At 42.1% G+C, this 27,405-nt stretch overlaps 1 protein-coding gene across 2 annotated transcripts in view; it reads right to left on the bottom strand.

Annotated features, from left to right (window-relative positions):
* Positions 1-27,405, bottom strand: part of LOC145987861 (uncharacterized) — a 648,175-nt gene that overhangs the window by 207,341 nt on the left and 413,429 nt on the right. For both annotated transcript variants that reach the window (XM_083122619.1, XM_083122620.1), the window contains exon 3: positions 4,829-4,919. In XM_083122619.1, coding sequence (XP_082978745.1) covers positions 4,829-4,881 — 53 coding nt within the window. In that variant the 5' untranslated portion in view covers positions 4,882-4,919. The remainder of the gene's footprint in view (positions 1-4,828; positions 4,920-27,405) is intronic.

Here is a 27,405-nt window from a genome sequence, read left to right as displayed (position 1 = left end):
AAAGTTACAAAAGTTGATTGTCAGGTAACACACCAAACTGAAAGGAGTGGTTGAGGAAGGTAAAAAAAAGGTTACAAAAGTTGATTGTCAGGTATCACATCATTTAGTCAAACAAACTGCAATTAGTGCACAAGTTGAAACCTGATGACCCTGTAAAACGGTTAGATTTCTCTGAACATTTTTTGCTACTAATGGAGGATAACGTAAATCTGTCAGGAAAAATAATTTTCAGTGATGAGGCAACATTCCACATTGGTGGAAAAGTGAACAGACATAGTGTAAGGATTTGGGGAGTGAGAATCCACATGCAATTTTGGAAGTTGAAAGAGACACCCCTAAAGTGAATGTCTTTTGTGCCGTATCGAAACGTCAAGTCTATGGCCCATTTTTCTTTCGAGAGGCCACTGTGAAAGGTCCAGCTTATCTTGACATGCTCACTGAATGGCTATTTCCACAATTGGAAGAAAATGAAGGCAATGAATTTATTTTTCAACAAGATAGAGCACGTCCTCACTGGCATTTACATGTTCGGAAACATCTGAATGAGCGGCTTCCAGGAAAATGGATTGGACGTGCCGGAAATGATGATAATGTCTTCTACAATTGGCCGCCGAGGTCACCTGACTTGACGGTCTGTGACTTTTTTTTATGGGGTTACATAAAAGATTGTGTCTATGTACCCCCATTGCCTCAAAACCTGCAAGAACTGCAATTTCGCATCACTTCTGCAATCCAGTCCATCCCTGTGGATATGTTGAAGCGTGTGTGGCATGAATGGGAATATAGCCTTGATGTCTGCAGGGCCACTCGTAGGGGCCACATTCAATGTCTATGAGTTGTAAAATAAAATATTTGAGTTTTTCATTCAAATGTTACCAATTTCATTTAAATACGATTATAAAAAGCGACGTAATACCACTTTAAAGTAGGACAGTATATTTATGGACACGCTGTACTTGAATTTTTATCCAAAATACAATTTTAGATTGTTCACTCACAAGATAAGACTAAGCTACAGCTTGGCATTTAATTATAAAAATTCAGGTTCAGAGACCATTTCACATGGAATGCCCCAGTTCCATATTACGGTCCAAGGTCTGGATTGTACGTCTATGGAGCATGAAATTACCGTTCATGTACATCAGCAACGTTGCATGCATCCCACATACGGCCCCATCCTGGCAACTATTCGAATTACCATCGTATTTCTTCTGCTATTCAATCTTTTCGTCAAGACTATTGCTCACAAACACCCAAGGATTTACCACTACATTGGACGACTCATCAGAAAAGCTATTCATACGTGTTTTCAGCATGTATCTCGTACGTTTTAGCGAGTTTTAAATTTCAAGCGTTCTCCAAAACGCAGGACACCGCTATATGAGGCATTAATTAGTGCGTAATGAACATTTCTGTCGCCGCTTCAAAATGATGACACCAGATTAACGCCAGACCAACAGGACAGTACTTTTGGGACCTGCCGTATTATTTGGAGTGTCGAATCCAAAAGGGTCAGCAATAATACATTAGGTCACGGCTCGGCGAACATTATCGGAGTCCGCGGAATTGAATCACATAAACGGCAAACGGCCGTGCCAGTTTCCAAGCGTTGGTCGCTCGCTGCTCTACCTACCCGGAGAGTTTGGGCGAATCTGATGAATTGTGTCAACAATGCGAATCAATGCATCCTTGTTTGCGGACGGAATTTGTTTCCGATCGGTGTGCGAGCGGAGAGAGGAGTTAAAAAAAAAAAAAAAAAAGCGATCATCCTGGTCCTCCGATGCTTTTTTAGTCGCCGAACGCCGTGATTGGATTTCGCAGCTGTGACGGGGCGAAATTTTACGAGATACGGACCCGGACCATTACGTATTCAGTGGACGGAATGTGTGTCAGATCGTTACGGTGCTTACGCCCACGCATCTCGCCTTCCGAAGCGCGACCGGGCTGTTCTGATCGCTCCCAGGTGTGTGGGCTGCTGATATGCAACAGCGGGGATGGACGGACGCGGCGAAATCAACTGTGGAACTGCGATTGGTGCAACTTGCTGGTAAAGGTTGAAATTAATTTCACTTGATGCTCAGATGGTAACTGAGGCTAGGAATGGCCAAATTTATGATGATATGGATCGGTTAATTTTTATCAGGATATGCATTATCCACGGAAACAGAATCACATATTCGTTGCTTAGAGCGTTCAAACTAGGGCGAGAAATTGCAGTTTCTTATCGCCCAAGCACATCTCTGTCTTGGTCATGGTTTATGAAGGGATGGCTAGTGATTGGTTTTCGAATAATTCAATCAACTGTGGATGTCAGTGAGATAGAGAAAAGGATAAAAAAAGAAATGACGAAAATGAGAGGAAGAGATAAAGAAAAAAGAGTGACAAGAAATGAGGATGAAGAGAGAAAGAGAAAAGTAATGAGAAAAAGAGAGGAAAAGAGAGATAGAAAAAGAAAAGAAACGGGAGAAGAGAGAACGAGAAAAGAATTTAAAAAAGAAATTAAGAGAATGGTAGGAAGAGATAAAGAAAGAGTGAAAAGAAATGAGGATGAGAGAAATAGAAAAGGAGAGAAAAGAAATTAGGAAAAAGAGAGGAAAAGAGAAAGATGGATGGGAGAGGGGGAAGAGAGTAAAGAGAGAGAGAGAGTGAGTGAAAAAGAGAGAAAAACAAGAGGTAAGGTAGATAAGCCCCGCGACAGGTTAACTTTGCAGCAACTTTTCGCATACATAGACCCAAACGTGCGCGCAGAATATAGTTCCGCTGCAATACTGCGGATTTTCTCACTGTCTGTGATATGAACAGCTCAGCAGTTAGGGCGAGACTGGCACGGGGATGCTGAGTGTCGTTCTCGAGTGGATTGATACATAAAATCTGCTGCAAACTTAACCTGTCGCGGGGCTTAGAAAAAAGATGTAAATAAAGGAGAAAAAGATAGAAAAGTGATGGAGAGAGGAGGGGGAGTAAGAGGTGACAGGAACAGAGAGAAAACAATTAAAAGAGAGGGAAGGGGGTAGCAAAAAAAATAGAAGGGTGAGGCGTAATGAGAAGAGAGAGAGAGAGAGAGAGAGAAGGAGCGATACAAGGAGAACACCATCTACCCGTGACTCGACAAATAGCTATAATGAAATAACATCGTTCTCTTCGCATTCAATATTCTCAAACCTTCCGAAACGATGCAACCAAGCTTTAAAAGCAGTAAAAAGTGGTTGAAACAAGCAAGAGAAAGATAAAAATGATCCTGTTAGGGAAAGGGTTATGCTCCGACGGCAGCCAACTCCGTTACCATCTCGTTGCAAACAGCTTCTGAAACTTCTATTGCATTAACCGCAATGCGAATAAAGGGTCCGTGTGGAGAAGGGGAACACACACACAGACGAGGCAGATAAGGCATACCAAGACGCTGGCGACCCGTGCTTAACACCCACCACAAAGGACCGCCCACTTAAGATTATCTAAATGACCGTTTGCTTAGCGCTGCCCGTTTGTCTTTCCGACCGGCCGTTACGGTCCTCCCTTAATGGGGTGCTATAGTTTTCCTGGTTGAGGAGGCACATTTCCACCCTCTCTAAGAAAATGGTCTCCCTTCGCTTTACAATATCGTCACTGTGGAACTCCTACGAGGAAACAATGTACGGAGAAAGACTCTTCAACTTGCCTCGAAGAGTATCGTACGTAAGTTTCTAGTAGTTTAGCAACACTTTAACAGATGTCTCTGTTTTACGGATCTTTAATTCCTGGAAGAGGTATCTTCGAGTACACCTGTCTGTTGTGGTTACAAAAAGGGAAAATAAATGAAATTCTGGTCTTCTGGAAGATAAAATGTCGTGCTGTTTCTCAACAAAAGACCACTCAAAAGATAACATGGTAATTAGATTTCCAGGAGTTGAAATGGGGAAAATGTAGATGTTAGAATCTCCAAACTTCAACCTTTGCAACATGCGAGTATCAACAAATACCGTATATGGTAGTTCGTCTTATCGTAGCACTTTGCTGCTAATTAAACATGATAAATTGATAAAAAGTAGGCAAACTTACATTATTTGGATGAAAACAGTTGTTAATATTCCACATCGAACCTCAGCATACATAAAACACAAAATTCTCACTTGGTAGTCGTTCATGAGAACGCGCCGCGCCGATCGACGAGTATAGAATACTTGTGTAGAGATAGCTGAGATAGATAATTATCTATAATCTTTTGTTACGCGCAAGGGGGGAACGTTGATCAGTAGTCAGCTGTTTCCATTGTGTGCCTGTTCATGCGTGCATTTTGAAGATGCAGCTGCAATTACCTCTTCCCCTCTAGTATTAGCGACACTTCATTAGCCATCGCAATGACGCCAATGAGATTTGAGAAATAAGTAGGCGCAATTACACCGATTGCATATCTGAATTCTATTTAGATATGACAAAACATTGCAAACAAACATTTGATGTTCAGCTGTTCAGTCCTATTACGTTTTTTTGTTTGTTACTGGCCACGACTTCCACCCCAAATTTGCACGTGCTCTTACAGGGTTTTGACTCTTTTTGCCTACACACTTTCGTTCCTTCTTCAGGCAGGAAACTACTCTTGTCACTTCGACATATACTATATTCTTTGACACCAATAAACCCTCCCTGGAGTTATCGTGGAATGGGGAAATTATAGCCAATGAGAAAAAGCGTTCGCAATGCGTTCGGCTTGGAAATAGTTTCGCACCTCGACACAGATGGCAGCAGTGAAAATACGATACGCTTGGTATGTGGATAATTGAGAGTCGAGGAGTCTTACTCTCTCCTCGTCTTTGATCCTAAGAAGATTTTGAGAAATGTAACGGGTACTTACTCGGGAATGGAGGATCGACTCTGGCGCCATCTTGTCATTCCCGCCCTGGCCATCCGGGCGTCTAGGTGGGCGATGGAGCGTCAGCTTTGATCTGTGAAAGAGAAAATGATTAATTAGATGATGCTTGCAAGAGAAACTTAACCCATATTCATACATTATAAACAAAATTATTTTTATTTTCTTGGTCAATGACGCAATAATTTATTATTATTTTTTTTAAAAAAAAGTTATCTTAGGTAAAAAATAGGCGTCTATATCTGTCGAATTTCTCCAGCAGATCCCGCCAATTCGCTTTCTCCTCTTCTCTACCTTTATGCTCCACAGATTCTCGGGATAGATTATATATGTCAATATTTTCATATACCAGTAATTTGTTGGCATCCTGATACACTAACTTCTCGAACCAGACGAGATTGATGGATTGATTTGTTGTTTTAAGTTCACTTTATGCACAGTAAGGCTAATCGGGACTGGACCTACAGTTTAAAGTGGGATACGAACCACTTCTGCCTCCACCGGGTATCGAACCCGGGACTCCTTGATTACAAGGCAACAACGTTACCACTGCGCCATCGGGGAGGCTAGTCGAACGAGACGAACTCTCGAACAGTAATTCTCGGTCTGGTCTCGACAAATCTCGAAGGTTTAGTCTCCGTACCGGCCAAACCCACATCAAATCAAGGAGCATTACCTGACACTGTTAAAATAATCATGCCTGTTGTCGAGTGATGCATTCTTAGTGCATCACACGGAACAGTCGCTGATAAAAGTACCTTTTAATCTATTTCTGTGTGTATTTTGATGCACTAAAAGGGCACAACATTAGCAAATTATGCACTTTAATGTATTACTTGAGTCAACATATTTGTGTCAACTGACACATTTTAGGTTCTGCAGAATTTTAAATTAAATCAATACTGGGCCACTAACCGGCTGATGCAATGAAAACCGATATATACACATACGCAAAAGTTAAAAAGGATTATGTAATGATGTTCTATTATGCACCCTTGCCATGGAAAACCCTTTGATTACAAAGCCGTTCTACCCGAACCTCAGATTAAACCAACTTCATTTATCCTCAGAGAGAATTGTTACAGCAACATGCCCCTGCTCCTTTGTCGCTGCCAACGTAGAAAACTACCCTCGCTCACAGGTCTGTGATCGAAGAGAGGATGAGAAGCTGCAGCATCCCTAAGATATCCTCCCCTAACCCTTTGTTCCTCCGTCTGCTCTTACATCTTCGCAGCATCGCATGAAAACACGACCTCTAGTAAACCCTCAACAAGTCAATCAGCCAAGACCTGCCAGGAATTCTTAGAGAAGAACACCACCCCGTCTCTAAAATAGATCCCCTCCCCCTCCTGCACCGGAGAAGACGCCTGCACAACAATACGTCTCCTCCAATAATCAAGGCCTAAATAAAAAAACCTCGCTACAAAGCAGATTCTCAGCCTGTTATCACCGTCGCATTAGTGAAAAGTGTTGCCAACAGATGTCACTAGTGGCGCACCTCTGCTTCCGCGGGAGCTAATTTTGCCTCTTCCCATTTATCTATTTCTCGTTTCGCTACGTCACTGTATTGTTTCCCAGGTTTCCGTGTTTCGACAGCGCCGAGACGGAGAGTAACAGAAACTAGAGTAAATGGGGGAGATGAAAAAAAAGAAAGAAAGAAAGAAAGAATTTACGCTTCGAGCAGGAAATACGCTCTCTGGAGATGTATTTTTCCGAAGATATGCGAAAACGTGAGGAAATACGGGACTCAGGGATTGGAGAAGAGGCAAGCTTTCTGGTGTGTTGTCAAGAGGAGGAACGTAGAACCAGGTAATGCAAAAACTAATACTATGACCCAAATATCCGTGAAGCAGTGATCATTGAGACGCACTTCAAAGTCAGGGGTTCCAAGTCATTAGTCTGGTTTGTGTTTGTCCCATCATCTATGTCACCCTTATCATCGTGAATAACCCAAGAGATAAAAAAGTGATGTAAAATAACCGAAAGAAGACTTGGGCTGCCGGCTCCCTTTGACATTTTTGGCCTGCCCACAAGGAAGGATGGTCTACGCAGAAAACACTGACTGTGATTGTTATGACTGGCTGCAGTGATGTAAGACACTACATCCACTGACTGTGAGTGTTGTGGCTGGCTGCAGTGATGATGTTCGATACTACATCCACTGACTGTGAGTGTTGTGATTGGCTGCAGTGATGTAAGACACTACATCCACTGACTGTGAGTGTTGTGACTGGCTGCAGTGATGTAAGACACTACATCCACTGACTGTGAGTGTTGTGGCTGGTTGCAGTGATGATGTTCGATACTACATCCACTGACTGTAAGTGTTGTGGCTGGCTGCAGTGATGATGTTCGATACTACATCCACTGACTGTGAGTGTTGTGACTGGCTGCAGTGGTGTTGTACGACAATAATCACTAAATTGTTTTCAGAAATAACGCATTTTATGAACAATGAAATACACAGCCATTTCGTGTGTGGGTATGTGTGTATATATATATATATATATATATATATATATATATATATATATATATATATATATATATATAAAATAATAAATAAAAGGGGCCTTCTGATATACCTTAGAGCCTAGTCACTTTCTCTTGCTTATCTCATTTATTTCTGTGCAAGTATTTCAAACAGAGATATACATTTCTTGTGTGTTTTTTTTCTTTGATTAGTTTTAATATAGATAACTCTGCTAATTTGTTGCTAAAAATAAAAATAAAATTGTAATAACTTGCAAAAGAACAAACTTCCTTTCGTTTTAATAAATACAAAAGAACTTAGTTCATAATTATTACACGCCTCATTTTCTTCTACTGATAAGGTTGTGTTCCACGTCTGCACCATCAACGGTTGTCATTCTAATCTGAAAGTAAGTATTATACAGAGACGTATGTCTCCATCTCGTTTCGAAATTAGAAACGAAATCGATACACCACGATTTAAAAATCTACTTAGCATCTTAGAGACTAGTTATGTGTCCTAGCCTTTAGTACATTAGAAGGTTAGTTGTAATACAATTTCAGATAAATCTATTTTTATTATTATTATTTGTTCATAGGAGAGGAACTGTCTGATATTTAAAAGTGAAAGATCTGCTGTTAATGGAACAATGGCAGAGGTAATGGAACACTGAAGGTATCAAGTCACGTACTACATAGAATTGCATAATTATATTATTATTATTGTCTTTTGTATTTGATACATTTTTGTGTCAATCTAATTTTTGTGTATTTCTTACAGGTGTATCTATCTGTATATGTATTACTGTATTTTACATGTTGCTTACTGCTCCAAATGCAGTTTATCATATGAAACATTACATTGACAAGGGTTACGTGACACAGCAGCCCTTGGGTGAACCTCGCACGCTTAATAAAGATAATTTATTATTATTATTATTATTATTATTATTAAACATGTTTTATTTCTTGCGTAACATGGGAAGGGAAAAATGTTAAATGATGCGTTTGGGGACTCATTGTTTCGAGGTCCTGGATTTGAATCCCGGTTTGGGTATGGTGGGTTCTTTTTGACCATGCATTCATCAATTTCATCACTCATCTTCATCGTCGAGAGAAACGACCCTAAATTAAAAAAAAAAAAAAACATCGATGATTCGTGTCCATCAGTGTCAGAAAGGAACGAAAACTAACGTATTTTAATATACATGGTGCCCAGGAAAATTATCAAAAAATATTGAATCATAATGCGAGAACCACCACTCACTATACAGGGTGTCTGGAATGGGACTGACCGTTTTTAAAAGTGTGTCATTTTACTATGGTAAGGAGTAGTTAAAACCAAAAACATACATTTTGAAGGCAAACTCGAAAAGTTTTATTGCAAGCAGTTAGAGCTCAATATAGCTCCCCCATGAGCTCCGTTTGTTGCATGGAGAATGTCTAGCCTGTATTAAATCTCCCTCCACGTGTTCTGTAGCTACTGAGGGGTTACAGAGGCAAGAGTTTTCCTAATACTGTCCTACAGTTCTTGTAGGTCATTTATCTTTGGCCAGAATACACCCATGTACCCCCAAAGTAAGAAGTCTAGAGGGGTAACATAAATCTTTTGCAGAATGTCAATGGAAAATGAATGTCTTTTCTAATTCACATCTGGCTTAATTTCGTGCAACCACTGCACCTAGGATGCATACAACGCAATCTTTTCTGCAAGACTTCGTGAACAGTGGGCCTTGGAATACCCAGCTGCCTGACCCCCTCCCATATTGACTTCCGTAGGCTACGCCTGCTTTTTCCTGCACCGACGCAATTTTTGTTTGCGAGACAGAACACGTGGAGGGAGACTGAATACAGGCTGGACATTCTCCGTGCAACAAACGGAGCTCATGGGGAGCTACACTGGGCTGGGACTCCTTCCAATAAAACTCTGAGTTTGAATTCAAAATGTATGTTTTTCTTTCTAGCCACTTCTTACCGTTTTAAAATAACACTCCTAAAAACTGTCAGCCCTATTCCGAACACCCTGTATAGGTATTTCTAATCTGAAGCTCAGCCCAAACAATAAATTTCTTCAAGATTTGATTTGTCACACTTTGGAGGTTACTGGTGCACGGAGGGAGTGGAATGTGGATGCAAATAGATTCTTCCGTCTCAGATGGTGGAAAACACTTAGCGAGAGCTATAGGCCTCAACTTCAACTTTTCCTGCAACCTTTGTAGGATTGTTCTAAGTATGCCATACACAGGGATGTTTTTCCTGCTGATTTTGTCGACGACTGTACACTCACTGTTCTATAATTTCAAGATTTCCTTCTGTAGTAACAACTGAATGATTTAGATTCGCTACCGACTCTGTATATTCAAATATCTTATTCAACTTGTGAATACCTTGTCGAGATGGCGGTAAGATGTTTGGAAAAACTTTCCACAAATAAATCAGGAACATCACTGTGCTCACGTTTTCACCAATCCTGACGTACAAAAACACACGGTTCCATAACTTTCTCATTGTACACTTGCTCGCTAATCCAACTTAAACAATGCCTCTCCATTGCTACCACCTTACTAATAAATTTGTTGTTCAACATAACTTCAAATATTTTCTGCTAGGTGAGTCATTGTAGAGTCGAATAACTGCTAGGATCGATCAACTGACGTATGGGTCCACATTTGCATTACTATATTTATTTTTCCTTCACGTTTTGGCTAATAGCGACGAAGATGATGAAGGAGACACCCACAAACACACATGATAGCCGACTCGGCTCCGAAGTTCCCGGGTTCGAGTCTCGACGTGGGCATGGATGTCCTTTCTGAGTGCCTCTTCATCAATTTCATATACTCACTCATTCTCACAGTCACGTTTAGTCAAAAGTGGCAGAAAAGTGACGAAAGTAATAAAAATTACAAACACACAACTCCACAGAGAATTATATTGGTTATGGTTTATGGCGCCAGAGCGTCGTTTTTCTGCACGATTGGAGCTTTCGCAGCGTACTATGTGTAAGAGTGTGCCTTCTCACTCCCGTTCTAATGTTATTTTGCAGGGAAAAGTCCAGTTATCTGTATATATGTACAGTCACCAGCAAAAAAAACTGGAACACCTATATCCTGCGTTATGTGCTGCCTAACTATACGGCGATAGTAGAAGTTTCAATTGAAGACTTGCTTTTGAAGCTCGCTAATCACCTTGGAGTTATACAACACACATAACGCCACGCAGAAAAGCCAGTATTTCAGGATATAGTTAAGTGTTCCAATTTTTATTGCCGGTGAGTGTACTTACACACAAGGCTAGGAATGTCCACAGAAGAACGGGATTAAAACAACAAATAAAGCATGCGTGAGCTAAATCTGTGTGCACAAAAAACAAGGGATTCTGGATAACAGAGTATTACAAATCCCGCTCGGATTACAAGGGGCAAGCGGGAAAAAGCCATGGAAGACAAGTAAATGACTGTAACATCCAGACAATGAGTCATCTCCCTTTTGTGAGTTTCGGACGACGTTCTGTATTCCCGCGAAAATCTGCAAAACAAACTCGGGATTAACGCGGGAAAAGATGTCAGAGTGTGTGTTCTCTGGAGGGTGAGTACGGTGAAGAACCTGCACTTTGCAAATTTGAGCAAACCGTTCCCGTGCTGGCGTTCATTTATTTACCGGGGAGACGTTTGTCAGTGCGGAGTAACCACGAGCCTGTTAACCAATGTGAGAAAGGTGAATGGATTCCTCCTGGCTTATTTATCGTTGCTTCTTGCTGCTGTTAAACAGTGGCGTGTCCAGGACTTCGAAAAAAGGGTTACATATGCCTTTTTTTTGTAACCCGTCCTTTTTTTGCAAACTGTTCCTGCCTTTGGTGTTCTTTTTTGAGAATACTGGGCAAAAGGAGGCGGAGTATGACCCCGAACAACACCCCCCTCATTTTGGCATGCTGTTAAAGTAACGATGACACAGGGTGATGAGATGACTAGAATGTTACCGAGAACATAGCTTGAAAATAAAGAGGAGACCGAGCCTTGCTCTATACTATTCTCCGTCCTCTGTAAGAACAAAACCAATGTAAACAAGCAGGTGTGGCTTCTGAGAAATCCTGTTGGTTGTTAGAAAGGCAGCTGCGCAGGAACATATCGAGTTGGAATATAGTGTGTCTGGTACATTGACTTTATATTATGAATTTGACTTTCGATATCGCCAAGTTCTCGGGTTCGAATCCCAGCCCCGAGCGATTTTTTTTTATTTTGAATTCATTTTTTTTTGGTGCGCCAGCACTGAGGCTATTTTGAACCCGTCACACTATACGAATCCAGCCCCTTATCATAACAAAAATAAAAGCGTGTCTGAAAACTAAAATTTCCTTACCTTGGTTAAAAGCTGAGGCTAAAAAGGGCGCTGAGCACAAATAAGAACAAACCACAGGACGACCGGCCAGTCGCCAGAGCGTCGTTAGTCTGCAGTCCAGGGTGTACTACGTGGAAGGAGCACCCCTTACCTCATCGTCGTGATTAGCCGAAAATGGCAGAGAAGCGACGTAAAATAACAAATCTATAAAGTATAGAAACGCTAAAAGAGAGAGAGAGTGTTAGAAAGTGAAAAGAGAGTAAGAAAAATGAAAATATGGAAAGGGCTGGAAGAAACGCTACCTAGGAATGGTACAGAAAAAGAAATAAAAAATATGCACATGCTAATCATGACTGGACCTACAGTTTGAAGTGGCTCCGAACCACTATGTGCCTCCACCGGGTATCGAGTCCGGCACTCCTTGATTACGAGGCAGCGACGTTACCACTACGTCATCGGGGAGGCCCCCAAAAATAAAAATATAAAGGTGAAAAGAGAATACGAAAGGAAAGATAAAAGGTAGAAAGGTAAAGGTGAGTAAGAAACGTGGAAAGAAAGAGAAAACAAAGAAAAGTAAAAATAACGAGAGAAAAGGTAGAAAGATTCATACGTGTAAAACGTGAAAAGGGAGAGAGAGAGAAACAGAGGGAAAGAGAAAAGACGAGAGTAGAGAAAATAGAAACCCTTAGCGTTCACGACTCCCGTCCACTTCTTGTAAGGCTACACAAACGAACACTGTCGAGCTTCTGGCGGCTGGACGCACAGCCAGTATAATCACAATTCATTCTTCTCACTGTCATCCTCTAATAGCCAACAAAGTGAGAAAGGGCGACGTGAAATAAGAAGAAATCCACAATAAAATGACGAGTGTTGTGTTTCGAAAGTAGCATTTACAGCTCTTTCAACTTGATTCAGTTCAAGTAAAAACCACACACGGGCCAGACGTTAAACATATGGATATATATTGTAAAATAGCAGAAATTGATAGTAAGATTGGCTCATCGCGACGGTGAGTGATGAAATTCATGAAAGGACATTCGCAAAGAACAGGCCTGGAACTGAACCGGGGCAAGATCGAAGTCGACCACGTAACAAGCTCGGTCCCCATCCTGCCAATACTGAGATTTAGGAAAATTAGTTGAGAGTTACATATAGACATGCAGGTAGTGTTCGAAGGTAGTTTTCGCTCAACGAAGTTTTGGAACAAAACGTAATACTCGTACAAGTGACACAAAAATAGCCTTATTTCAGATATGACGTATGTGGCCTGCACAGAGAGACACGCTCGTACGCACGTAACCTTCACGTTAAACCGTGCGTACACAAAGAATGTCGCCGGAAGATGCTCTACTTTTCCTTTAATACAACCCCATCCCGCACAACATATCATCCTTAAAACGGAGACTTGGTCGTGCAGCGGGAAAAAGAATACATAACCCTACCCGTTTTACGACACCTCCTAACCCATCTTCCCTTGTCCCTGGAGTGCGTTTCAGGGAACCGACCTACGCACACATCCCCCTTTCCCCCCCTCATTCAAGTCAACTTACCCCCTTCTGCACACGTCCCACGATACATACACCTCCATAATACCGAGGCCCAGTCGTAATAAAACGCCTGCGGGTTAGATTGCTCTGCTTCACGGCGGAGCTGTCCGGGTTGTATATCTCACAGGATGAGATTGCCAAACGAACCGAAATCGTTCTCCAGTTGTAATTTGGCTCGGATGAATATTATCCCCGAAAGCGCGTGTGGGGTGAGATATTGTGGCAATATTTATCGTTTCCATCTTCTTTATTGTTTTTCCCCCGCGAAGAATTACCCCTTTTATGCGTGTCGGGAGGATTTCTTTTATTTCCTACAAGTAAACCCCTATCATGTTTCGTTACGGAGAAGCTAATTTACCATGAAGTGATACAGCGGACGGGTTCATAATAGACTAAGTTCCGCGAAAACACAAGACATAAAGCGACGGTGTGTAACAGATTATCGTCTCAGTGGCGAACGTTATTGCTTAACAGCTTGCCAGCCAATTTCCACCAAGATGAGGAACAAGTCCACAGTTCTGACGTCCCTTGGCTCAAACCATATGGATCGAACATTATTAAACTAGAGATCTATTTTCACACGGAAACAGCATCTAGGCGTTATTCGTTTTTAAAACACGCAGAGATCAATTAAGGCATTCACACTGATGACTAGTGTGAATAGGGAGGGCTATTCTCATTTGATTGTGTCTTTTAAGAATGCAGAAAGTTCATACTTGCTGCTTTGGTTAGGCTACACTCAGCAGTGCAATACTATTAAGTCAAAGTTAGGCAGCTCTCAGACCGAAGCGACAAGCGACACATGTCGCCTCGCTTGCTAATAGAATTGAACTGAAATCTGGCAGTAAAGCAATAGTCATTTTGAGAGAGTAGCCCACCCTGGCGTAGTGGTCATCATCACGTCTTGCTTAATCAGGGTTCCTGGTTCGAATCCTGGTTAAGGTAAAGTTAAAAGTTTCCCGTGCACACAGCACCGTGCTTTGAAGGCACATTTAGGTGGATGTGGGGGCAGGACCCCACATATTCTCGATGTCGGTTATCTTGGAGGTGATGTGATCAGCACCACGCCCCGGCCGCCTTTAACACCCCCCCCCCCCCCAAGTATCCCTTGATCTGAGGCTGGGGGAGCCCCAAAGCCTCTTTATGCGGGGACAAGGTCGGAACCGCAGGAATCCTCATCAAGACATAGATGTATCATCAACTTCATCTGGGGTCCCGGGTTCGATACCCGGTGGAGGCACATGGTGGTTCGGATCCCACTTTAAACTGTAGGTCGTCCCGATTAGCCTTACTGTGCATAAAGTGGACTTAAAACACCAAATCAAACCAAACCAAAATCAACTTTATCTGATCGTTATTCATCGTCATCGTCGCGATTAAGTGCAAGACGTAGAAAACCGACGAAAAATGTTGAAACTGGAGATCCTCGCTACCGATATAGAAGGGATTTGGAACGAAAGTTTCAATTGGGTGCGAAATTTCTTCAGTTAAAACAGACAACCTCGGTTCATAAATCAATTTATACTTATAGCACATACGAAGACATTTTCTTCTAGTTTCTAAGCAAGAACATTAAAAAAATAATAATAAAAGTGTATCTTTGAGATGACCCGCTGAGCCGCTGGAAAGTAGTATCTATGATAATAATTAGAGGAAGATTTGTGAAAGAGTAGGTTTGCTTATAAGGAAGGAAAATTCTCCTAGCAACTGAAAACCTGAAGATCAAACACGGCGCCATCTAGAGATCAGCAGCGAAATCAAGAAAGCAAAGCCCATTAGAAGAAATTAAATGATTGAATAATCAGTAGAGTACGGTACAATGCTCGCCCGCCACTAAGGGGAGGAAAAAGGAACCCGAATCTCCCTTCGAAGCTTTGTTGACCATCCGTAAGACATGTTTACTTTCCCTACTGCCCTTTCATCCTCGCCTGTTGTTCTAATTGAAACGAGGTCGAGGGTGGGAGTTAAGACAATAGACGCTGTGTGCTTAACAATGTACATTCGGCTTCGCTGTGCGTTGAGTGCGTAACGTATCTGGCCGTTACTTAAGCGTACCCATCAGGCCTTGCGCCAAAGTGAATTGCGGGAAGGGTGGCTGCTTTGTTAAGTGTAGTGTGGCGACGGGGAGGCCAGGAGGGGTGGTCGAGTCGAATGCGATTGTTGGATGATTCTCGTTGCATTAGCCATTGCATTAGCCCACTCTTGTTGCTGTCTAAATTACTCGGGAAACGAAATCTCGATTTCACCTCGCTTGCTGGTACAGTTAGGTTAACCGTAACGAGAAAGATGCGACAATTGGGGGGAGGGGGTGCGTAGGGAAATTTCAGTTTAGGACGTACAGACACCTTGACCTCGTGAACTCATGCTTACCTTCATCGGCGTATCTTGGAGAGGGGAAGGGGTGCAGGATCGCATTTAGGGCTTAACTTTAGACAGACTCAAAAAGTTTTGCAATCCATAAAAATAGCGTCCAGATCTATTTCGCTAAATATCTGTCAAGTTTGCAAAATCACAAAAAATACTCTTTATTATTTTACTCCTCAGGTTGCAGGGGGGTTAACAGAAATACCCTCGCTTAACTTGTAAAGGTTAGTAAACCTGAAAATTTGGACGGGGGGCGGGTCAACACTGAACTTGTTCAGCAAATTTGAGCTAAAAAATTGCCGAAAATCAAAGACGGCAATTTGTGGTCCGAACCTTTTTCTCATTTTTTCACCATAAAACGTTGCTCTGAGAGGGAACTTGTCATAATATGCTGCTCTATGTCGAAGATGACAAAAAATGCAGATTTGGGCGAGCTGGCCTTCTCAGACTTGACAAATAAGGAAAGGAGGGGAGATAAAAGGAAGGGAACAATGACAAGGAAGTGGCAGAGAAACCTACCATTGTTTCCAGTTTGGATACTTCAAATTTCCCTTCCTCAATAAGCCTTTCTTTGGAACTCAATTTATACCAAGACAGTATGTTTGTACAGCATGGTATTTTTTTTTCGTTTATACTACATTTAACACAATTATGCTACGGTTGGCATCACTGCTTAACTTCGTGTGCAGCTATTGTTATTGCTGACTATAATATGGACTACACAAAATGAGGCAGTCATGCAGAAATGCGCTTGTCTCCGCATATTATATGGGAATATTGATCATGCAAAGTTGTCTGGTCCCAGCATCTACCCTGTGAAACCGAAGGGAAATGGGCTGTGTACATATCCTCCCAGAAAATATTGGTGCCATTTACAGTATTTGTGTTTACTGTATTTCTCGTGCGTAACTTCAAATGACGTCATATCAACAACCAATGATGGTTCGCTGTACGTAATTGTCTAACCTGCATGCACTCACCTTACATTTGTAACAATCTTCACACGAGAGGGTAACTTCATCAGGTGGCCTTTTCCTAAAAAGTGGAAATCTGATCCTTATGTACCCTCCTTTCCTCGCAAAAAGCTCAAGTTGCAATTTGCACGCTAGAAGCTGTCTACCACGCATCTCTTCAAACTGACGTCCGCTGAAGTTCCTAGAATCCTAGACAACGCAAACGCCCACATGCCTTCTGGCCAAACTGCCCCGTCGGACGGAATCGCATCGCATCGCATGCATTCTCACAGCCCACGCTGAGGTTTGAAAACTTGTAAATTCGCTAACTACAACATCCAACCCTCGGGGCAAAGTAGCTCGAAAAAGAGAAGGGGTCAGAATGTTTCCGTCAAACTTGTTACAGGAGGAACCACGTCAGGATTAAGTTACGTATGATTTTACGAGCTGCGGACACTGCCATGGGGCACGCTTGGCGCAAGTACGGGGCATCATGGGAGAAACTGTGTGATAGAATTGTTTTATTCATGAGGTTTCGCGTGTGCAGAATCTCTTTTGCAGAGAGAGATCGAATGCGTTTTTGTATCCACTTATTTCATCTTTATTTTATTGGATCTTGCTGTTTACGACTTAGTTTTATGTTTCTTATTATTATACTTTCACTTTTCCAAACTTAATCCTTCTCCACTTTTCTTTGTGTTAAACATTCCTCACTCATTTTTTTTTCATTTATCGATTTCTGGTCTGCAGTTCCCTTTTCATTAATTTTTAACTGTATTATTTTTTCTACAAAGAATCTGTTGCCCTTGAAACACTGTTACCGTAGACTGTGACCAGTATCTCCCAGCGCGGTGCTGTGTATTACCTTATGATTGAGCACACACAGGAGATGAACCGCTTAGAAATTTAAACGAAAATGCAGACTTTGCTGTACAGTGGGATCCATGAGTATTACCGTGAAAATTGTCCATCACCATGTTCGTACACTTTATTTGACCCAATAAGAGCTTCAAGAATTAAAATAAAACTCAAAACATGGTGTTGACAACTTCTGAACCAGCATACATAAAAATAAAAATCCATCGCTTAAAAACACATAGGATGTAAGAGAAAAATTAATGAAAATAGTCATGGACAATTTGCACGGTAATACTCATGAATCCCACTGTACCAACTTAGCTAGAGTGCCAGCTGGATTTTCCGCTTACGCTGCTTTTACCTGTCTCTGGGCTGAGAGCGACTAGGTACCGCCGACGTCATCAATGTTTCACAGAGCCACTTGGAGTTACAATTCGTGTATTATCCCAACTTAGCAACGACGAAGATGAGTTATGATTAGATGAAAATGATGAAGTGATACTCACAAAGGACACCCATGCCCAGACCAGGATTCAAGCCCGGGAACCTAACGCGCTCGACCATTGAACTTGTTAAATTGATTACTAAATGAGCAAATACTGTAGAGCAGTTTTAAACTTGTTCAAATACCTTAAGAGAATTACGAACGAACATTTTCGTCAAATATTGTGCATTACGTAACATGGTAGTTTTCTGTATGTATTTTGAGTAATGGAAACTGGTATATAACAATGTATTTCGTCCTGTAGGCGGAAATTATACCGCATCATCAAAAACATCCTGTTGTGGAGCTGTTACCTTAGGAAGGAAGAAACACGGTGCTGACGCTAGTCACAAATTGTCGCCGACAAATAAACAACCAGCGTCGCGTTAAAAGCACAGGCGTCACAATCTGGACCCAGGGGGAGATCAATCTGTCAGGCGTCTCCCCCCAGAAGGAAATTGCCTCGATCGATCTTCGGGAGCAGACACACGCACAAACAAACCCGGCACCTACGCACGCGAGCACGCACCTGAGATGTGCGGCGTAAGGAATCTGAAAGCCAGGTGGATCCATGCGTAAGCACGTTTTCAGCAGAAAGCAAATCCGTGCCGATGGCCGTGTGTTTACAGCGAGCGAGCTCCTTGATGCATATGCAACCAGGTATGCTCCCGTGTAAGCCGTAAACACATACAGTCGAGGATAAAAGTTTGTACGTAATTTCTGCATGCCGACAGCATTTTGACATTGCCGTGTACATTCATGGAAAAAAAAATACTTCCCCCATAGAGCCTTAATACCAGTAGTCTTATGGAGAATTATTTCTTTCCACGACTGTATACAGGGTGTCTCATAAGTAATAGCGCAAACTGACACAGTTGAAAGTACACGATAATAGAAGCAAAAAAGTCTCAGTAAACATGTTTCTGCAAAAGAGCCGTTTTCGAGATAATCGCGAATGTGCGATTACAAGCCACCACTGACTTCATTGTTTGTAAACGTCGTCCTAGTTGGTAAAATGCTAATAATGTGTGCGAATGTGTGGTTACAAGCAGTCATTGATTTCATTTTGTAAACACCGAGTGCTTTACTCCTTGCGCGTTCCGATGTTTGTTCTTTTTATCCATCCTATTTGATTCCAACGCCACCTCTAGGCGACGTTTACAAACACTGAAGTCAGTGATTGCTTGTACCCACACATTCTGTTCCGCAACACTCCGCCCTTACCGGGCAGCTTCTGGCAGGAAAAACCCAAATAAACAACTAAATAGGCTCGTAGTCCTGGGTTCCCATCCCGTTCCTCACCAGAGCGCTCGGAACCAAAGAATCAATCACAGGCAAGAACTTACTGAATTAATGTTGCAGGGTGATTGCTGAAAACTCGCAGAAATGGGCTTTATACATTTATTTACAATTCAACAAAACAAGGTTCGGAATCTTCCAATAATTCTCTAATTTACATTATTTACATTCCTCTAACTTGAGCCCCACGGCAGAACCGCCAAGTGGAAGCTAGCATCGGCGGAACCGCCTCGGGATGCTCTTTCTCAAGGGAGGCCACTGGAGCCCGAAGATCGCTCTCCCTTCTGCTATCCGGTTCATAAACACTCTCTGTCCTGTCCTCTGTCAGAGGCCATATTTATACTTCCTCCCTCGTCGCATGGGGGAGGGCTGAAAGTTCAAATCTTATTGGCTCTTTTAAACTACACAGAACCATGGAAGAAACCCAAGCATACACAAACACAAAAAAAGAAACAAAAAAAAAATACTGTTTGTAACAATTCGCACACATTTTTAGCATTTTACCAACTAGGACGACGTTTACAAACAATGAAGTCAGTGGCGGCTTGTAATCACACATTCGCGATTATCTCGAAAACGGCTCGCTTGCAGACCCATGTTCACTGAAATTTTCTTGCTTCTATTATCGTGTACTTTCACCTGTGTCAGTTTGCACTATTTCTTTTGAGACACCCTGTATACTATCTGATTTGCCTGTGTAGAAACATCCAGTGCGCTGAGCGATTTTACTCACTCCTTGTCTCGTTTAGAAAAGTCTCGTCTCGTCCTGGTCTCTTAAACAGTTGTCTCTATGTACCGTCACCGGCAATAAAACTGGATCACCTAAATTCCGAAATGCTCGCTTCCCTGCAAGACGTTATGTGTGTTGCGTAACTCAACGGCGGTGGTGGGAGTTGCCATTCAAAATTTGCAATTAACATTCACTTATCGCCGTAGATTTAGGCAACGCACAAAGCGCCTTGCAGGGAACAAAGTATTTCAGGATCTAGGTGTCCTATTTCTATTGCCGGTGACTGTACAACCATTAGATAGATTCATTGATTGATGGATTTTGTTCCTTCGCTTTTCTGACCATTTTGGTTAATCGCAACGATGAGGATGAATGGCGATGTGATTAAATTGATGAAGAGACACTCACAAATATCACCTACGTCGAGGCCGTGATTCGCACTGTGCTAAAAACTGCGCCACGAAGGTTGGCTGTACAATTCTCAGATTAGATTCAGTTAGAACACTATCACGCCAATTTCTCTAAGAATTACTAGTAGCCATAACAAAACTATTTATCTTCAAATTCACATATGATCCGTATAATACACCTCACACACTGGCACGGGAGGTTGCTTTATCTCACGGCATACAAAGTTTACTTTAGAAAAGTCTCATAAGCAAAAAAAAAAAACAAAAAAAACACTATGCACATTTTGAAAGGAAAGAAAGTATGCCCTGTCCCTCCTTCCCAAAGAGAGAGAGAGAGAGAGAGAGAGAGAGAGAGAGAAAGAGAGGAGACAGAATACAGGAAAGACCCTACGAGTATGGAAATGATTTGATAGAGAGAGAGAGAGAAAGAAAGAAAGAAAGAAAGAGAGAGAGAGAGAGAGAGATAAAGACGAAGAAGGAGAAAGGGTGAAAGGGAGGAAGAACTCTTTCTTTTTCTATCTTTCTCTCCTTCCTCCTTTCCTCTACAATTGCTATCTTTCAAAATATTGGTATAACGTCGAAAACAAGTGAAACTCTGCATCACATCCGTTCAATTCCATTTTTGTAACTTTGAAATTAGTTCGGAACATGTTCAGCCTCACACGTTTTGGGAATTTTAATAATTCTTGAAACCTCTCTTTATCAAGAACATGGTAACGATCTGTAGAATCTTTGAAAATGTAAAGTACAAAAACTCCAAATCCCAGACATTTAGCCCATCATCTTTCCAGTCAGGAAATATTTAGAAACATCTAAGGAATGCCTTGTTAGGCATTGCCGAGCTTCCTTGATCGCCATCGTTGCAAACAGGTGTAAACAATGGCAATCAAGGAAGAGGCTACAGGTAAACTGGGTCGGCATTATTGAGTACATTCGATTGGAATAAATGTCTGAGAGGACGGGGGTCAGCGAGTCAGACTCTTTGTACAGTCGCGAACATAACCATTCTTTGCAGAACTTCAGCTGATGTGCAGACAGGTATACCTTTCCAATAGCCATGTTGATCCAGTCTGTAGGGGTTTAAAACTCAAGTGTTGTGTGTTGTCATTCATATGTGTGTAGTTAGTACCTTTCGCACTTTACCATCAAACTTACTAGAGTCGACGAGCGATATGAAAGCGGCTGACCTTGACAAGTCCGCGCAGAGAGAGAGGGAGATACATTTCCGCTGTTGCCACCTACTCACCGTTCGAGGTTCTCGCCATTCTTTCAAAATAAAAAAACAATGGCTTACATTCGAACAATTGTAAATTGCCGCTGCACGGCTATTATTGCAACAATCGATACCAATCGAGCACGAGTATTACCAGAAAGATTTAGACAATCGTATTGTGTTGTAAATTAAATGTGTAGAATCTTGAAAGTAAGTGAAAGAAATTAAATATTTTATTGACCATTATTGTATAGAGAAAAAGTTCTCTTGCGAGCCGATTTTTATTAAATTAGATTTGAAATAACTTCCAGTGAGAAAGTTACAAAGAAAACTCCAAATTTTAAGTTCGTATAATATTTACAGCGATATGTTATTTGGTTACTGAGAAAACGAGAGAAGAACTTGATTCATTCTTTCGCGGCGCGGCAAAGGCAACTTCGTTTGCCGCAGATACCAGGCGCCGGTCTTGTGCCACTCGCAATAACAAAACAACTGTCTGGCATGCATAACATGAACTGAAAATAAAAAATAAAATGCCATTTACTTACATAACGCTCATTCCGTACTGCTGTCAATCTCGTCACTTGATTCAAGTTCTTCGGAATCCGTGTCTTGCAAATTTATAATGACCTTCTCGATGACATTCTCTGACTATTTCACGCTGGAAGTCATCTTCTTGTATTTTTTCTGCGTGAGCCACACAATCTGCCCACTCGGAAACACCTATTCTGTCTATTGCTTCGTGAGTCAGTTTCTGTACGTCGGCAATTTTGAAAGACTTGTTCTTGTCAGCTACGTACCCCTTCACCTGGGCCCAAATCATTTCAATCGGGTTGTACTGACAATGATAAGGTGGGAGACGAACAACTCTGTGACCATATTCTCTTGCTATTATATCGATTTCGTAACTTTTGTGAGTTGGTGTATGATGTTTCACCAACTGCAACAATTCTGCTCGGGTTTGCGTGCTTGTGTGGGGAATGTTCTTGTTACAGAGCCATGCCATAATATCCGCCTTCCTTGTATTCGAACAAGGCGTTTTATCCACTTGCAAGGAATGTATGCTCGCGTTGTCCATTACAATCACGGATTCGGGAGCGAGAAACGGCAAGAACTGCTCGCAAAACCACTTTCGAAACACGGCAGACGTCATTTCTGAATGATAGTCAGTACTGTTTGTTTTGGAGCGGAAAACCAATTTACTTTGGGGCACAAAGCCTGTAGCAGCTGAACCAGCATGACACACTATAAGACGAGCACCTTTTCCTAATGGCACCTTTAACCCACCAGAACCATCACTCATTCTCCAGCAGCTCGTCTTCGTGTGATTCTGGTTGACCCAGGTTTCATCTAAATAGTATATATTTGCAGTACCAGCTTTCCTGATTTCGTGCATGGTTCTGAGGAAGATCACTCTCGCAGCTACAACATCACCCCTCTCCATTAAAAATTTCCTCCCGTCGTTGCCTTTCCTATATCTGTACCCCATGTTTTTCAAAATTTTTAACACTGACCACGTACTGCCTGCAAACCCGATAGCTTCCTTCAATTTAGCCCTAAGTTTCACTGCAGTAGGAAATTCGCCATTTGCGTACATGTCAAATATAATATTACGCAATACCCCTTTATCAAAATCGTCCAAGTGCGTAACATTCTTTCGCCGATTACGACGTTTGCCAGGCGAGCGAAAAGAAACCGACCCTGTATCACCGATCGACGACCTGGCTTCCTTCGCAATCGTCTGAACTGTACGCAGACCTATCCCACATGCAGCCGCTGTACGCTCCTGACATTTGGCAACACCGCTCCCTGACGAACACGAGGCACTGTCTTCACTGCGAGATTCACTTTGGAAGAACTGATACACTTTGTACACCATATCTCGTGCTTGTTTGTGTAGAATACGACGCTTAGGTGTTTCTGTAGCCATCTTGCACACGTATATTGACAAATTTTTGTGATCACACTGAAGAAACACGAACAGTCACAACGAAAACCAAACCGATTCTTGCCGCTCGTAAAACAAAAGAACGACATCGCGCGTTTTGCACGGCAGTCTCCACCACCTCCTTTTGCTACTGCGCATCGAGGCTTGTTCAAGGTCAGCCGCTTTCATATGGCTCGTCGACTCTAGCGAGTTGCTCTATAAACGAGGATGAACGATCAGTGAGCCATATCAAACCCGAGTGAAAAAAATAATTATATTGCTACTTCTGCCAATTGCAATTATTTGCTTTCGTCAAGGTGTACAGTGCGAATATATGACTTAATGGGGTACCCACTCCTAAAAATGATAAGAGGGGCTCCCTGATGGCGTAGTGGTAACGTTCCAGCCTTGTAATTACGGAACCTCGGGTTCGATACCCCGTGGAGGCACATAGAGGTTCGGATCCTACTTTAAACCGTAGGTCCAGTCCCAATTGACCAATCTGTGGATAAAGTGGACTTGAAACAAACTTCAACTTAGCAAATGTTAGAGCCTACACTCCTGTTCAGATAAAGTGGTACATTCTTCAACTGTTCGACACTATAAAGTGTACAACTCTATGTAAACAGGAGTGTACAATATCCCCCTGTATTCCCTAATCGTACGCCACTACAGAGAGAGAGAGAGAGAGAGAGAGAGAGAGAGAGAGAGAGACTCAAACCTTACCGAAAATCAGATAGAAGAAGATAATGTCCTCAGTTAACAGAAGTAAAGTGAATTAAAAAATAAAAATAAATCATGTCAACTCAACAGGAATAATTCGTGAAGCCATCAAGCCGAGCCGAGCGTTAATTTACAAAGTTTGCATTTTCGATTTGCTAAGGTTGTGTGAAGCATGGATGTGAGGGGGAAGGGGAGACTGCGAGGAAAACCAGCCGCTTTGCTCGTAGCTCAATTTTCTTCGGCTTCTGTTCTGATTGAATTACCTGTGCCGTGCGCCCCTCCCCCCCTCCTCCTCGCCCCGCCCCGAATCCGGGCGGAGGTATTTTCATGCGACGCTCTGCGGCAAATTCTGCAATTGTGTCCCTTGCTGTATTAGTGCCTGGTTCAGCGTTGCAAACCTTTACAACGAAACGCCAAAAAAATAACAGTAATGTTCCATTCTTTTATTTCATCACTTGCATCTTCTGGTATTCGATACACCTTGTTCCACGTAGTGATAGTGAGTTCTACAAACAAGGAGTCTCAGGTTCGATTCCTGTTCCGTTTTCAGCACACCAGAGGATAACTAAAGATTATTAGAGCGCCCTTCCATGGGCGGAGTTTGAGCTTTTGCTTTGGGGGGCCAGATTCTGGGAGAAGTATATGATGTACCTGAGGGTTATTGAATATCCCCTAGTTTATAAGGGGTTCGGAGGCCTTCCCCCGGAAATTAAAAAACAACAACTTAAAAACACCGAGTTTTAGATTTGAAAATGTTAAATTTCCTCGCTTAAGTAAACAAATATTAATTTGTATATTGGTTGTCAGTTTTAAAAGAAGCAAAACAGTACGATTATTGCATTTTGCATTTGATTAAATTTTTATTGATACAATACTCGTATTACTTTAAAACATTTACGGTACAATAGTTAGCCAAGCTTCAGAAATTTTAGAAAAGTTAAATTGAAAAGTTATTTTGATGCCCCAGCAGTAACTGTTGACTCAACACAAAGTAATTTTACGTTTTTCTTTCTTCAAACTGCACACATCAATCAAATCGTCTAAGACCCGCTATAGCGGTGCAATTACCGCACATGCCATTATGCCAAGATTTGCGGTATGGCTTCATAACATAAATGTAGTAACTGAACTTAATCATATGTTATCTTTTTAGTTTGTTTTTTTAAGATGGGGGCCCAGGCCCCCATGGCCCATCCAGAACTCCGCCTATGCCTTACACTCTGATCCGGGTATCTCTAGAGCTAGCGAACGAAAACAAGTCTCTGCGCAAGTAGGAAAACTCGGCTTCAACTACCAGCCGTTTGCAGCAGCACACGCTGCTTTGCAACTCCCACTCGTTTTCTCCCCTTCTCTACCGTCTTGCGCGGCCTTGGCATCATCGTCAACTTTGGGAATTCCTTGGAACATTTTTGATGCCAAATTACTTTTAATTACAGTCGAGAATGATCTTAAGTCATAGAGTAAAGCACAAGGCTAGATACGGCTAAAAAGTATAGACAACATTTTGCCTATTTTGTCAAAATGCACGTGAATATTAGAAAATAAAAATCAGAACAGCGAGTTGTAGGTTGTGAATTTACCCTCACGTTGCAGTTGTCAGCGGATCTATAAGTCGATTATTTAGCTAGATAAAGATTATTAAAATATTATCAATAAATATGTTTCCACTCCCACTTACTTCAATAAGCACAGCAATATTTCAGCAGTTCTCATAACAGACGGTTCTTCATTTCTTCTTCCCGTCCATGTGCTCTGTTCAGTTACGAGTATACGAGGGTGGTTCAATAATTATTGTCCCTGACATATAAGCAGTATTATTTTTCCACAAAGTCCCCCTTCACAGTAATGCACTTCTTCCACCTATGCTGTAAAGCCACTATGCTAGCTTCAAAGAATGTCTGTGGCTGAGCCGTGAGCCATTCTTCCGCAGCGTCCATAACAGCAGCATTTGAGGGAAAATGCGTCCCCTTGAGGTGCTCCTTCAACTTCGGGAACAAATGAAAGTCACTAGGGGCGAGGTCGGGTGAGTAGGAAGGGTGTTCCAACACATGGAAACCAGCAGCATGGATTGCGGCACCAGTAACATGGCTTCTGTGTGCTGGAGCATTATCGTGGTGAAACAGCACTTTTCGCCGCAACATCCCACGCCGTTTCTCCTTGATTGCTTCGCGTAACTTAGGGATTAGGGCTGCATAATAGTCCCCAGTAACAGTGTGTCCCACCAGGTAGTCAATAAGGAGCACACCCTTCGCATCCCAAAAAATTGTGGCCATAACCTTGCGTGCTGATGCTTGCACCCTGAATTTGCGGGGGGGAGGTGAATTGCTGTGCCGCCACTCCATACTCTGTCGTTTGGACTCGGGATCATAGTGGTGGAGCCATGTCTCATCCACTGTCACAAATCTATCACAGAACTGCTTCAGGTCTGCCCCCATCAGCTCCAAACCAACCCTTGAACATTGAACTCTGTCTTTCTGTTGTTCACGGGATAACATTTTGGGGACCCATCGCGCTGACACCTTTCTGAATCCCAAATGTTCATGCACAATGGTTTCCACTGAGCCTACAGAGATGTGAATGATGTCTGCTAACTGTTGCACCGTGATTCTTCTGTCAGCCATAATCATGTCATGCACAGCATCAATGTTTTCTGGGGTGGATGCTGTTGTTGGAGGACCAGCACCAGGGGCCTGTTGACAGCTTTCCCTGCCGCAACGGAAATCGTGGCACCAGTTTTTTACCACCTGGTAGGTAGGAGCCCCATCACCCAACACACTGACCATGTCCTCATGAATCTCCTTTGGGCTTAGCCCCTTTTTCTGGAGGTACTTGATGACAGCTCGTTGTTCGGTTTTCTCCATTTTTCAAACTAAGTGCCACCTCTCACACATAAAACGAGAAAAACAAATTTACTATAGCACCTACGGTTCTGAAATTTTGCATATAGGCATCTAAGACATTAGGCTACAATATCCCCATCATTCATTGCAATTCATATACTTTAAGTATGCCGGGGACAATAATTATTGAATCACCCTCGTATTAAGCAAAATGTTCCTAGAATACTTTAAAACGTAACTTCCACAAGAACGTATGTAAAAATACAGCTGCCGTCCGACAATAGGCTCTGTAGATCTTCCCCTCGTCCAGTTCCTTGCGCTTCGTGAAGAAAGTTAACGCTCCATACAAACCGTGGAAAATTCAGGATAAACCGTGGTCTACTTCATCAACGACACAGAAAATAC

The sequence above is a fragment of the Lepisma saccharinum genome, chromosome 5 (assembly GCF_977018435.1).
Source record: "Lepisma saccharinum chromosome 5, izLepSacc3.1, whole genome shotgun sequence".
Taxonomy (NCBI): domain Eukaryota; kingdom Metazoa; phylum Arthropoda; class Insecta; order Zygentoma; family Lepismatidae; genus Lepisma; species Lepisma saccharinum.
The sequence above is the reverse complement of the archived record's forward strand: the minus strand, read 5'-3'. Positions and strand labels throughout refer to the sequence as shown.